Here is a 12,684-nt window from a genome sequence, read left to right on the forward strand (position 1 = left end):
AGAAAAAGGCAATATAGTCAACAGACGCTCCAGAAATCAAACAACACACAACGTTCACACATTCAACACAGACCCACCTGACTTGCGTCCAAGCATGGCCCATCTGAGTGAACATGCAAATCACGAAAGCAATGAAAAGAGACTGGAGAAAAAAAAATAGTGGGATACGAACAGACAAAGGAGAAAACAACCAAAATATAACAGACAAAACAAAAGAAGAAGCAGTGTGATAAAACTGTAAAATCAAGCATGGCAGCCATTATCTGCTGTGGTCATATCAGCAAGACAAAGCCTTAGCATCGAAAACAAGTTAGCAAAAGCATATACATAAACTCAGAAGCAAACTCAGAATTGGGCTAGCATTTTTAAATAATAACATAAACAAGGTTGAGAATTGTGATGACATCCCAAATGAGTGAGGTTTCAGGTGTTTATCCAAGACAACTTGGATTATTCAGAACGCATTCTTTACATATTGTTAGCAAACATTTAGCAAAGCACTGTAGCATTCACCTAGCAGCGTTTGACTTTCAATCTGCTCACACAGATGATATAATAAAGTGCCACTTCTATAGTTTTAAATTAGATTCACCTAAGGTCACTCAACATTTGGTCACATTAGTTTGTAAAATTCCTAACACTGATCATTTTGAGGAGAAAAAATACATGAAGGATGTTACTTATCACTCAAAACTCTAAGGTAAGCTTAAGAATTATTTTCCAAGGTTTTCCTAATTTGATTCCAAGTTTCTAAACTCCAAGCCAAGTCAAACGCAGCACTAGATACAGCACTGACAATCAGCACTGAACCTAATGCCATAAAGTGTTTGTGAACAGCAGAATTAAAAGAAGGCTTGTAGAACCTACCTCCTGCAACTGCTGCCGGACCTTGTTGAAAAGCCGTAGCCAGTTCTCCTTGGCTCGAACTGCAGGGTCCACAGGCTCCTTCACTTCCTCAACTACAGGCTCTCTACACAGACATACACAGAACACATGCATACACCCCAGGATTAAGCGATATATCATTTAGCCAAAAGTTACGTTGATATTTAGGAGTGACTGATTTATCGACATCAGTGGAAATATGCCATGACCAATAATTATTTTTTCTCATCAATTTGTGAGGTGATATCTTGAACTAGAACAGACAATAAACTGCAAAGTTCCTGTAGTTTAATTGTGATCAATTATCATTAAGTCTTTGGCTTGGGTTGCAACTCATTGGTATTCACCATAGCTTACAGATTTTCCTTTGCTTTCCTACTAAATAATCAGCCCAAATAAAACCAGCATTACTTCTCTTGTTCAGGCACGTGCTCTTCCTCCTCTGGTGGTGGTGAAGGAGCAATGCTTTCTTTATCCATCTCCTCCACTGGTGGTTCTTCTACCGCTATCTCCTTATCGTTAAGAGACAACTGCTCTGGTATTGGTGGCGGTTCAATGACCTCTTCTATTGGGGTAGGGAGCTTGGCTGTGGGACCTTGAGATTGAGAGTTGGTTACTGGGGCTTGGGGTTGAGTTGGTGATTCTTGGGGTTTGGTAGGAGCTGGTGGTGTTTGGTGGGTGCCAGGAGCAGTAGCCTGGATGGAGACAGCTTGGTTTTGGGGGGCTGCAGGTTGTGGTTGTGGCTGTGCTTGCTGGGTTTGAGTCATAGACGCAGGAGGTGGCGGAGGCGTAGAGCTGCCCAGTCCGAACACTGCAGTCAAAGGCTTAGCCATGGCAAAGAACGACTGAACAGATGGGATGGGGCCTGATGAAGAATGCTGCTGCTGAAGCGGGGGCCTTGGGGGCTGCTGGGACACTGGCTTGCTTGGTGCCTGGTTTGGTGGTTGTGGTTGCACTTGATTTTGATTGGTTTGACTGAATTGTTGACCTGGACCTTGATTGGGTGGCTGAGTCGGAACTTGACTGGGCGGTTGGTTAGCGTTCGGTCCTTGAGTTGGAGGCTGTTGGTGAAGAGATGCCTGCTTCTCCAGGGGTGGCCTGGTGGTGGACGGCACAGTGAGCGTTGGGGCAGTGCTGGTTGGGGTCGGGGTGTATGGAGGCTCCTGGTCTTCACTGAGAATTTCATCCACAGGGTAGAGGTCTTCGTCATCATAGTTGAACTCATCTTCTTCTCCTTCGTACAGATTGGCTTCTTCGGTGTAGGGGTCTCCTTCCTCTTCGTACAGGGCTCCCTCTTCACCGCCGTCCTTGCTGTAGCCGCCCTCATCGCTGTACGCTCCCTGGGTTTCGTCTGGGTCCCAGTCTGGTGAGCCCTTACTGTAGGAGACAGAGGAGTGGCAGGAGTGGTAGGAGTCGTTTTCATCATACAGCTCCCGTTCGCCGTACTCTTCGCTCAGCTGGGAGCTGCAGCGGCTCAGCTCCGCTGATGAGGCGTAGCTTCCTGTCGGACTTAACAGAATAAGAGAAAAATATTTCACTGATATACTGTTCAAAGAAAAGCATTTATATCCAGATTTTGTTTACTACATTATTTGAACACAGCAGCTGTGTGAAAATGAAATGAGGAATTTAAGAGAGAGTGAGAGAGCGAGATAGTGAAAGAGAGAGAAAGAGGGTGAAAGAAAGAATGACTGAATGAGGGGGTGATGTGATATCTGATATAGCCAAACAGAAAACAAACTCAGTAGAGAGAGTGAACCATCCATCAAAGAGATAGAGCATCTTTAGAGGCTGTGGGACGAGTAAAGTGGGAAAATGTCAGGAACAACAAGGCTGACTCATCAAACAAACCCACACACACACACACACACACACACACACACACTCATACATACCCATGCAAACACACCTCAATCTCTGTTTGCCCTCACTGCTAGCGGCTATTTATGCATCCCCATGACATGGAGGACACCTCCGGAGTCTTCTGCTTGGAAAAGCACAGGTCACTCCCAGTGTGCCAAGGCTTTTATATCTTTTATATCTAGCTGCAGAGTTGGACTGAAGCACCCTATTAAGAACCGCTCCTGTATTTTTAGGCATAATAGCAATCCTTTCCAGGAAATGCACTGAAAGCATGGGTCAAAGTGGAACTCTGTAGGCGGATGATTTTAAAATGCCAGGCTTTTAGAGAAGCTATTCAGCTGGGCATTATACCATCATTACAACAAACACACATCACTCTTTAGAACTTGTTTATGTAAACACTGTTCACAGCAGTACTCAGAAATCATTCAGATTAACCCCAACACACATAATAATGAGCTTTAGAGGGGCTTTCTCTGAAGAGGAGAGGGGAGGAGAGGAGAAACCAAACAAAGGAACTAACAGAAAAGAAGAGACAAGGAGAGAAGACTAGAAACAGAAAGGAGAAGAAAACAGAATGAAGGCAAGTAAAGAAAATAAGAAAATATATCAGAAATGAAGAGAAGTTGGAAGAGAGGAGGAGAAAGAAGTGAGCACAAAGAGAGGAAATAAACCCTAAAGAAAGAGAAGAAACAGATCAGACATGATGAATTGGCCTATTAAAATACAAAAAGAAACATACACACACAAAATCGGACCCATATGCATTCTCAGAATCACTACCATAGGCTCTCTCACACACACACACACATAGAGCAACATACACACCCAGAAAACCATACACACATGCACAGTTGCTGACAGATGCACTCTCCACTATTGACCATTGGACTGGTTACTGAATAATGCATGAGGCAGCAGAGGATAAAAAAAGAAAACAAAAACAGCTTTAACAGAAAACACACCTGAAGGTAACAGAGCACTGTGCACACCCGCACACACACACACACACACACCGATCAGCACCTGCTCTGTTTACATTACCTGGACAGATTCTATCTGAGATGGACAGTGAGGTTAAGAGACATCAGCGATGGAAAGCTGTTTAACAATAAAGAAATTAGTATTTGGTTAAAAATGAGGCATGTGAGTGTCTATAGATGGGCCCAAGGAGGCAATAGCCTCCAGCCTGCCAGGTCTTTGCTGAACTGAATGGCGTGAGTGAGTGAACACGTGTGAGAAAATGAGTGAGTGAATTGCATCTACACTGACAGTGATCAATGGCAACAAAATATAGCAAAAAAAACCAAACAAACAAAGAAAAAAAATGAAATAGCGCTTTCTTCTTCCCCAGATTCACAGCTGAAGTGCCCTTGAGCAAGGCATTTAACTTCCAACTGCTACCAGGGAGCTGAGGCGGCTGCTCGCCACTCTGTGTGTGTGTGTGTGTTCACTGCCATGGATGGGGTAAATGCAGAGGTCAAATTTCCCGTCATAACGCTTGTAGAGGCCATACTTCTCCCCAAAGCATTAAATTCAGAAATTAAACCGTAAGTAAATCAATAAATAATAATAAAGCATCTAAATGACCGGCTAATGGCCATACACACAGACGCACCTGATAGCTCTGTGGTGGTCGTAGTCGAGGTCGATGTTGTTGGAGCGGGTGTAGTTCGTGCGGGAAGTGCGCTGCTGGTTCATAGGGTACTGGTGCACGGAGGCATTGGGCTGGGAGGTGGAGTAGTATGGAGGAGGAATGCTGTTACTGGTCTCACTGCGGTAATCACTGTCACGGTCATCCACCGCACTGTCTGGATCTTCATCTACAGACACACAGAGGACTTTTGTAAAGGGTTAAAGTAGTTATTAGGGTTATAAATACTTGTATCAACGTCTCCCCCAATCACCGAAAACTCCCTAGCTGAGAGGGTGAAGGCTGGCACCTGCTTCAAACTGCCGCTAACTGAATCAACAGAAAGCCCATCACTTTAGCAGCAGAACACTCACTGCCTGCTGAGAGCAGTCTAATAAGAATTAGATCCAGAATTCCAGGACAAAGAGCAGGAAGACAGTGACTCAGATGAAGATCAGAGCCTAGGGCTGTGTTCAGTATGGCTCCAGTAAGAGCTAAACTCTTCATTAGCAATATGCACTGGAAAGCAGGGCCAAGTCAAGGCCGGAGGGCGGTGTGACAAATCGCCCCACAGGCCAACTGGGCACATGCCAGAAATCCCATCTGCTGATCTACACAGCAAGGTGCGTGTGTATGTGTGAGCATATGTGTGTGTGTAGGTGTGTGATCCATAAATGCTCATTTGGTGAGCTTCTTTCTGCTTAAAGGCTGCCGAAAGGATGCCACAGAAACAAACTACTAAGTTTAGATTGTAATCCTTAAGGCTATTCGATTAACAGAGGAGCTATATTGTTCAAATGTGTGGATCCTTTGAATGGCTGCAGTAATGCATTTGCTTCCTGACAGCCATGAACAGTACAACATTTAATCTTGACCATTCATTCATTCATTCATTCATTCAAGCGTAAGCGCTTATCCAGTTCAGGGTCGTGGTGTGTCCAGAGCCTACCTGGAATCATTGGGCGCAAGGCGGGAATACACCCTGGAGGGGGTGCCAGTCCTTCACAGGGCAACACACACTCACACATTCACTCACACACTCACACCTACGGACACTTTTTGAGTTGCCAATCCACCTACCAACGTGAGTTTTTGGACTGTGGGAGGAAACCGGAGCACCCGGAGGAAACCCACGCAGACACAGGGAGAACACACCAACTCCTCACAGACAGTCACACGGAGTGGGACTCGAACCCACAACCTCCAGGTCCCTGGAGCTGTGTGACTGCATATATATATGCTTCTGTTGTCATGCCTCCAGTAATCAAGAGTAATAAGAGATTGAGCTCATTGAAAACCACACATACTTGAGAGTGATTATATGAATCTGTTTTCATAGACAGTGAACGATCATCACATTTTCTCATATAAATCTCACTTCCATGTACAACATAAGGCTGTATAATATTATACCAAGGAAGGCTGCCATGTGGAACTAAGTGTAACAAACCACAGACCCCTATCAGATGCTGCTGATGATTAACGTGTCGGTGTCCTAATAAATAACGAGGTCCCACATGGTTTTTATAAATGATCATATGTTTTGTCAGATGGATATTATTGGGGTTAAATTAGGGTTAAGTGTGATACTGTAATACATTTAAAAAACACAGTAGTATAGCTATGCTACAGTAGCAACTCACTCTGTTGATCCCCCCAGAGATTCCAGTTACCTGCAATAGAGCAAATGGCACAGAGGTCAGTGATATAAAGGGGAGAGACGATGAAATCATAATAATAATAAAAACAACAATGTGGAAAGCAGTGGTTTTGCCATTAAAAAAAAAAAACAGTGACCATTACTACAAAACACTGTCAACATATTTTAGGCCACTGCTGTGTTGATTTGATGGATTCAGCCAAAAGAGGTGAGGTTAGATCATTAGCTCTGGATCATAAACCCCACTTCAGCTCATTCCAAATGTATTGGAAATTGGATGTATACCTCTCTAGCTGATGCTTGGCATTGGGCATGATGACTTTAGAAATACATGTGTGTTTGAGAGTCTCTTGTATAACTAATACTAAGATTTCTAACTACAAATGATAAGACCTGCACTATCTGCAGTATGTTGCCTTGAAGTGATGTGTATGCTGCCCCAGGCCTGAATGACTTAGAGAAATGACGTTCACTGTGAGGTCATTGTTATGTCACCGCTGCTCTGGACTCTGGCCAGTAACGTCTCCTTTACTCAGCGAAGGGCAGAAGAGGTGAAGTCAGTCTTTATGACTCTTCCTGGAAAGCAAGCTGTTGCCCCAGCAATGCCTCACTATCCCTTAATTAACATACTCCGGATCTGGCAGCTAGCCAATGATTAATCCCCATTGTTTGTCTCAAACAATGACAAACTCCTGCTGTCTGCCTCAGCCAATGACATACCCAAGCTGTTTGCATTAGCCAATGAAAAACGTCAACTGTTTGCCTCAGCCAATCACAAACTCCTGCGGTCTCCCTCAGCTCATGAAACCTTCCTGCTGTTTGTCTCAGCCAATGGAAAACGCCTGCTGTCTGCTTTGGCCCACTGGGAGCTATTACAGTGCTCCTTGAAAAATGTGTGTGTGTGTGTGTGTAAGGATTACACACTCACACCGAGTCTCATTCATAGACTAAGCTCACAAAATGTCATTCACACTTTTCCTTCACATACTGCTGTGTCATCGAACACTGAGCAACCAATTACAAACTGAGACGACTGTACAGCACAGAGCTGCAGAGCGGCAGGGAGCATTACTCTCTAACAGATCTGCCTTCAGTCTTGCAACTGTAAAGGCCCATATTTCTTTTTTTTCCTGCATTGAAGCCACTCGTACTGATTTAATACCAAAAATAGCTCTATTTCTTTTTTACATTATAAAATACATGGAAAGGGGCATATTATTAAAAAGCATTACAATGTCAGAGCATGTGTATATTGGGGGATTTTGAGATCTGGAGCCAATCTGTGAAATAACTTTGTGTGTGTGTGTGATTTGCCTAAGTCAGAAAATATAGGATAAAACGGGTTGCTGTGATTTTGTGCTGCATTTCATTTAAAGGGTAGAGACTTTAGAAGTGTGTTAGTATGAGGTTAAACAAAGCCAAAGTGAGCACAGTGAAATAAGAGTACTGAATATAAACAGCTAAAACAAGAACAGAGAATGAGAACCAAGCGTAAATGTCTAAATACCACAGCCTATGCTCCTCGCTCCTCACTGCTGGGCTCTCGCACTGAACTCAACTGTGGCTCATTTTCTTTTAAAGGCACAGGCACTGAAAGCAGTCATGAACCGGGCTCTTTAGACACGAGGTGGACACTGCTGTGCTTAAACAAGCTGTCTAACTGATCTAAACTGTGTCTGACTGATGATTATATATGAGCTCTGTTCTGATTGGCTGCCAGTGCCTGGTTCAAGAAGCTGTCCAGAAATGTCCATGAAATGTGGGGGATGAATGGTTCAGAACAGTTCAGAACGACATCCTCAGGGACGCTGAAAATTACACACCTCTGTCACATCTTTCAAAGGTGTGGACGTGTGGAAGGCTGCAGTAATACCTTCACTCCCTGAGAGCCAGGAACAGAGCTGCGGTTGGCGTAGTGTTACACAAAGTCCTCACCAAAACCTCTACAAATTCATGCTGGGGATTGAGAATCCAATTGAGGTTTTAATGGGTCTCACTGATAGCTCAGATAGAAAACCACACGGCAGCTCAACTTCTGAAGTTGTAAAGTAGAGGTTGTAAAATGAGACTCACAGCACTGGGTCCCAGGAACTGGTAGAGGCCTCTCCTGCTCCTCCTGATACTGTGACAGAAACATACTGGGATTAATGGTTTTTATATCTGTGTGGGATTTCCACAAATGACCACACATAGCTCAGACTGAAAAGACATAAGACAAGCTTTGTGTCACTCGCAATATCAATAACAACACACAGAATGTATAAGAAGGTCTTGGGATTTTTTTTAAAAGTGGGACAGAAACAGATTGAAATTCTAGATTCAGCCAATTACATAAAACCACTGGCTTCAGCAAATAAAAAATAAATAAAAAACATAAATAAATAAACCACACACACTGTAGATTCATACTGGACTACAATCACGGATCTATAATCAATACAACTATAATTGCTCTTGGTCAGACAAATCCAGCTAAAAAAATCTACTGAATATTTCATGACCGACAGCTAAATAATAAACCAATGGTTCAAAGGGTTTAAAAGTTATGTACGTTTTCAGCGACTTTTCCCGATGCTAAAAATATAAAGTGTGTAGTGAGGTAGAACGGTAAGTTTGAGACATGGAGCCAATTTCATGGTGCTTGGCTTCAGTGCAGAGGGTGGAATAATGAAGAGCGCAGAGAGGCCAGTGTGAGAGGAATCGCCCTATCAGCCTGGACTTACATCCTGGTCCCTCATGGCATTGAGCTGTTCCAGTTTCTTAGCCCAGTATCGAGCTTCCTCTTCAGGGATATCTGTGACAAACACCACAGACACAGACAGGGTTCAGGTGTTCAGCAAATAAACAGGTACATGTAGACAACTGTGTTTTTAACTTTATGGCCATCCATATATATATTATAACCCTTGTTAATATCACAGTACAATTACAATATTTTCATATTTGTCATAGCATCAGTATGATCTCTTAAACTATACTGAATACAATCTAATCATGCAGCATAGACACACACACACACACACACACAACCATATACACAACTAACACACATAAAACTGTGCATGTTGATGAAAAAAAGGGATATTTCATTCCCCCCGCTGTGACCTTATGTCACTACAGACCTTTTTTGGCCAAGAAACACTGTGCCTTTGCTGCAGAAAGTGGGATGAGTGTCAGAGTAAACAGATACTGCTATGTGCAACACTCAGATTTGAGAAGGTAGGTCTGCTTCTTCCTGCAAAAGCTCACCACACTAGGGTTGTGTATTTCCGATGACCCGTGACTCAGGGACAGATTCTTGTGTTTTTGAGGGTGTCCTGTTTTCTGCTGTGCACTCTGGAACAGTTGAGAAGTGCTGCTTCAGTGCAACTCAAGTCCAAATCCCTCAGTGCTACTGCAGTGTGAATAGAGTTATTGGTGTGATTTGGGAGGATTGCTTTTACAGCCATGTAAAACAGCCAGGGACTGTTTCTGGACACTAATTATATCTGATTTTAAGTATTATTTGAAAAAAGCATGATTTTTAATGAGTAAATCTGCATTATTATTTGTCAGTGTTTTTTCTTTTAAAGGCTAAGCATCAGTGATATGAAAGTGTCTTGCCTGTGACGTAGATGGTGGACAACAACTGTAGAAGTTGCACTTAATTTAATGCAAAATGACGAAAAGGTGTGTTGTTTTTGGCTGCAATAATTCAATGTACAGTGGGACATCTGTGCACAAATGGCCCAAAGATCCCAAAATATCCAGAAAATGGAATAAATTTGTCAACTTTAAACGTGCACTTTGGAAAGGACCATCCGCTCACTCCGTTATCTGTAGCTCATTTCACTGGCGCTTTTCCAACAATATGGGCATGTAAGGACACCAACGAAAGGTGTTCAAGAGTTATTACTGGTCTTTACTGACATAATATGGCTGATGTAAAAGTCAGCAGGCTGCACTGATTTTGAGTGGTTAGTTTTGGTTCAGTAGTAGTTGGTATTGTTATATACATTGGCTGGTAAAGTGTAGTGGGAACATCACTTCTCTCCAGGTGACAGAATGGGGTTCATTTTCCAAAACAACATTATTCCACACCAAAATGAACCTTAAGACCCCCAAGGTTCCTAATGATACTTTCACTACATCTGATGCAGTTAGAATTAAAATACTGTAAGTCACTCCATGCCCTGTGAAGGACTGGCGCCCCTTCCAGGGTGTGTTCTGGCCTTGTGCCCAATGATTCCAGGTAGGCTCTGGACCCACCGCGACCCTGAATTGGATAAGCAGTTACAGACAATGAATGAATGAATGAATGAAGTTGCTCCATATGATGTCATACCTAGTGGCAGTTCAAAGCGTGTGTCGAGTAGCACCCGGTGGAATGTGGGGTCTTTGGTGCCGCAGATTTCATTATCAGCCATAATCACCTGTGAATCAAGGGTCAACCACTCTCCAGGACCCTCCTAAAACAACACACACACAAAAATGTTACACCATCCTGCTCCTTAGGAAACTAATACTATAACAGAAGTGTGATGGAATTAATTAGTTTTATACACGAGTGAATCCAGTCAAGGCCTCTTTTTAAACTGATCCTAAAAAAAAATCATCACTGGACGGTGAATCACACTGGGGGAGAGAACTGCCCAGAATCTATGCCAGCTACAACATGCCCACATTAGTGAGAAGGAGGACCATCCCATCCTCATAGTGTGAAACCAATTGTCCTCTCTTGGACACCCAGCTTCGGATTACTGAGGGATCACTGCATTTTATCTTTATTTTTTTAACCCAATATTGGCTAAAATGCGTAATAAATCAGCAAGGCTTTGGGGTAAAAACGGAAACCTCCTACAATGAATGCAGCTGCAATTTCTCCAAATAAATCCTTGGGAAACACTCAAATATTGCCTCCCAATGTAACCACCAGTGTAAACCCATCATACTTCTACAGTTTTCACTGCCATCCCTGCTGTTACGAGACCAGCAGAGAGACGCATAAACAAATGATAGAATCAGGAGGCAAAACACTCATTTATTATTGAGGGCAGGTGATACATCATTCATACAAAGTTATGAAAGCAAAGGAAAAGGCTTGGGGTCATTTATAAAACATTAAAAAAGACATAAAAGCTGAAAAACTGATGACCGTTCAGCAAAAGGCTGCTTTTATGTAACTGTCTCCAAGCTACTGCGTGTGTGTCAGAGAGAGAGAGAGAGAGAGAGAGAGAGAGAGAGAGACTGTCTGCTGTGCTCAGCTCAATCAAAAGTGTCACAGAGGGGAAGCCATGTTGAAAAGCTTAAGTTGCTGTAAATGGAGTATTAGACCCTCTCAACACTAGCTGAACCCCAACACTGTAAACAAACCCCCCACAACTCCAATGCCACTGATGTAACTCACAAAAAGGAGAATGCAAACTGCTCATATCTGTCACATCAGTGGAGAGACACCTGTGGAGCTAGCTCTGTGGGCAGTGACGGGGTGAAATGGGGTCTTCCTACCTACACAGAGAGTGAGTTTTGTCCAGTCCTTAAGTTTCCTGGACTTTTCACAACTAACTTTGTATTTTTGTAGTAGGTAGCATTGGCACTGAACGCATTCTCACCTCATTTGATTGGCGGATGTTCCGCAGCGGGATAAAAACGGTGCCCACCATAGTGTCCCAGATGAGACCTTTGTTCCACACCTCCGCTGTTAAACCCAGGTCCAATCTGTTTATCTCACTGCAGAGAGAGGGCGAGAGAGAGGAGGGTGACTTAAAGAATGAGAGCATAAGGGAGGAAAAAAGAAAGTGAGGGATGAAAACATACAGAGCAATAGATGAGCAAAAGAGAGGGGGATGGGTGAAGAGAGGGAATGAAAATGAGGAGAGCAAAGAGAGATAAATAGAAGGAGGATGGTAGAGGATGGAGTGGGAGTGCAAAGGGAGAGAAAAAATGGATGCAGGAAGGTAGAGAGGAAAAGATGAAAAAGAACAAAGAGCAATCAGAGGTAGAGAAAGAGTAAAATAAGTGGAATAGAGAGTGAGGGATGATGCATGAATGAAAAGCTGACAAAAGAGGGAGAAAATAGAGAAGGAGGCGGAGAGGAAGAGCGTGATGCATGAGTGAGTGAGTGAGTGAGTGAGTGAGTGACTGAGTGAGTGGAGGAGAGTGGCGTGAGGGTGGAGAGGTGAGAGGGGGAAAAGGTGGAGGAAAGAGGCTGGAGTGTGAATGAAAGAGTGGAAGCGAGGGGGATGGTGTGGGTTGAGGTGCTGAGTCACATTCTGTTAGAAATGAAAGAAAAAGTAGAAGCATGACTCCTCTCTATTGATCTCAGAGTCCAGAACTTTTAACACGGCTTTAAAAAAATAATAATTAACACGAGTCAAACATTGTACAAGTACAACGTTATTTTAAAAGGTCATACTTTACTGGTAATCAGTAATAAAAATACATAACACCTACACATGCCTTTCATCACGACTGACTGTCCTCACAACGTACAGTCATTTTTTAAATTCAGAAAATGTTTCCACACATTTTGCCAGTTCTCCTGTCAGTTAACGCATTGGAATAATGTCCAGGGTTCATACAAAGCCCTGACTTAGTAAATGGGAAACAAACTAAGTGTCGCTGGTTGAGCCATGGCTGAGAAAGTGCATCTAGAAGCATTTGG

General features: G+C 43.2%; 1 protein-coding gene across 1 annotated transcript in view; it reads right to left on the reverse strand.

Annotated features, from left to right (window-relative positions):
• LOC136675475 (protein unc-13 homolog A-like) overlaps positions 1 to 12,684 on the reverse strand; it is a 41,572-nt gene that overhangs the window by 25,584 nt on the left and 3,304 nt on the right. The window contains exons 4-11 of the mRNA XM_066652024.1: positions 11,633 to 11,750; positions 10,366 to 10,489; positions 8,765 to 8,835; positions 8,115 to 8,163; positions 6,025 to 6,054; positions 4,367 to 4,571; positions 1,297 to 2,394; positions 868 to 970 (exon numbers count right to left, since the gene is read on the reverse strand). Of these exons, the coding sequence (XP_066508121.1) occupies positions 868 to 970; positions 1,297 to 2,394; positions 4,367 to 4,571; positions 6,025 to 6,054; positions 8,115 to 8,163; positions 8,765 to 8,835; positions 10,366 to 10,489; positions 11,633 to 11,750 (1,798 nt within the window). The remainder of the gene's footprint in view (positions 1 to 867; positions 971 to 1,296; positions 2,395 to 4,366; positions 4,572 to 6,024; positions 6,055 to 8,114; positions 8,164 to 8,764; positions 8,836 to 10,365; positions 10,490 to 11,632; positions 11,751 to 12,684) is intronic.

The sequence above is a fragment of the Hoplias malabaricus genome, chromosome X1 (assembly GCF_029633855.1).
Source record: "Hoplias malabaricus isolate fHopMal1 chromosome X1, fHopMal1.hap1, whole genome shotgun sequence".
Lineage (NCBI taxonomy): Eukaryota > Metazoa > Chordata > Actinopteri > Characiformes > Erythrinidae > Hoplias > Hoplias malabaricus.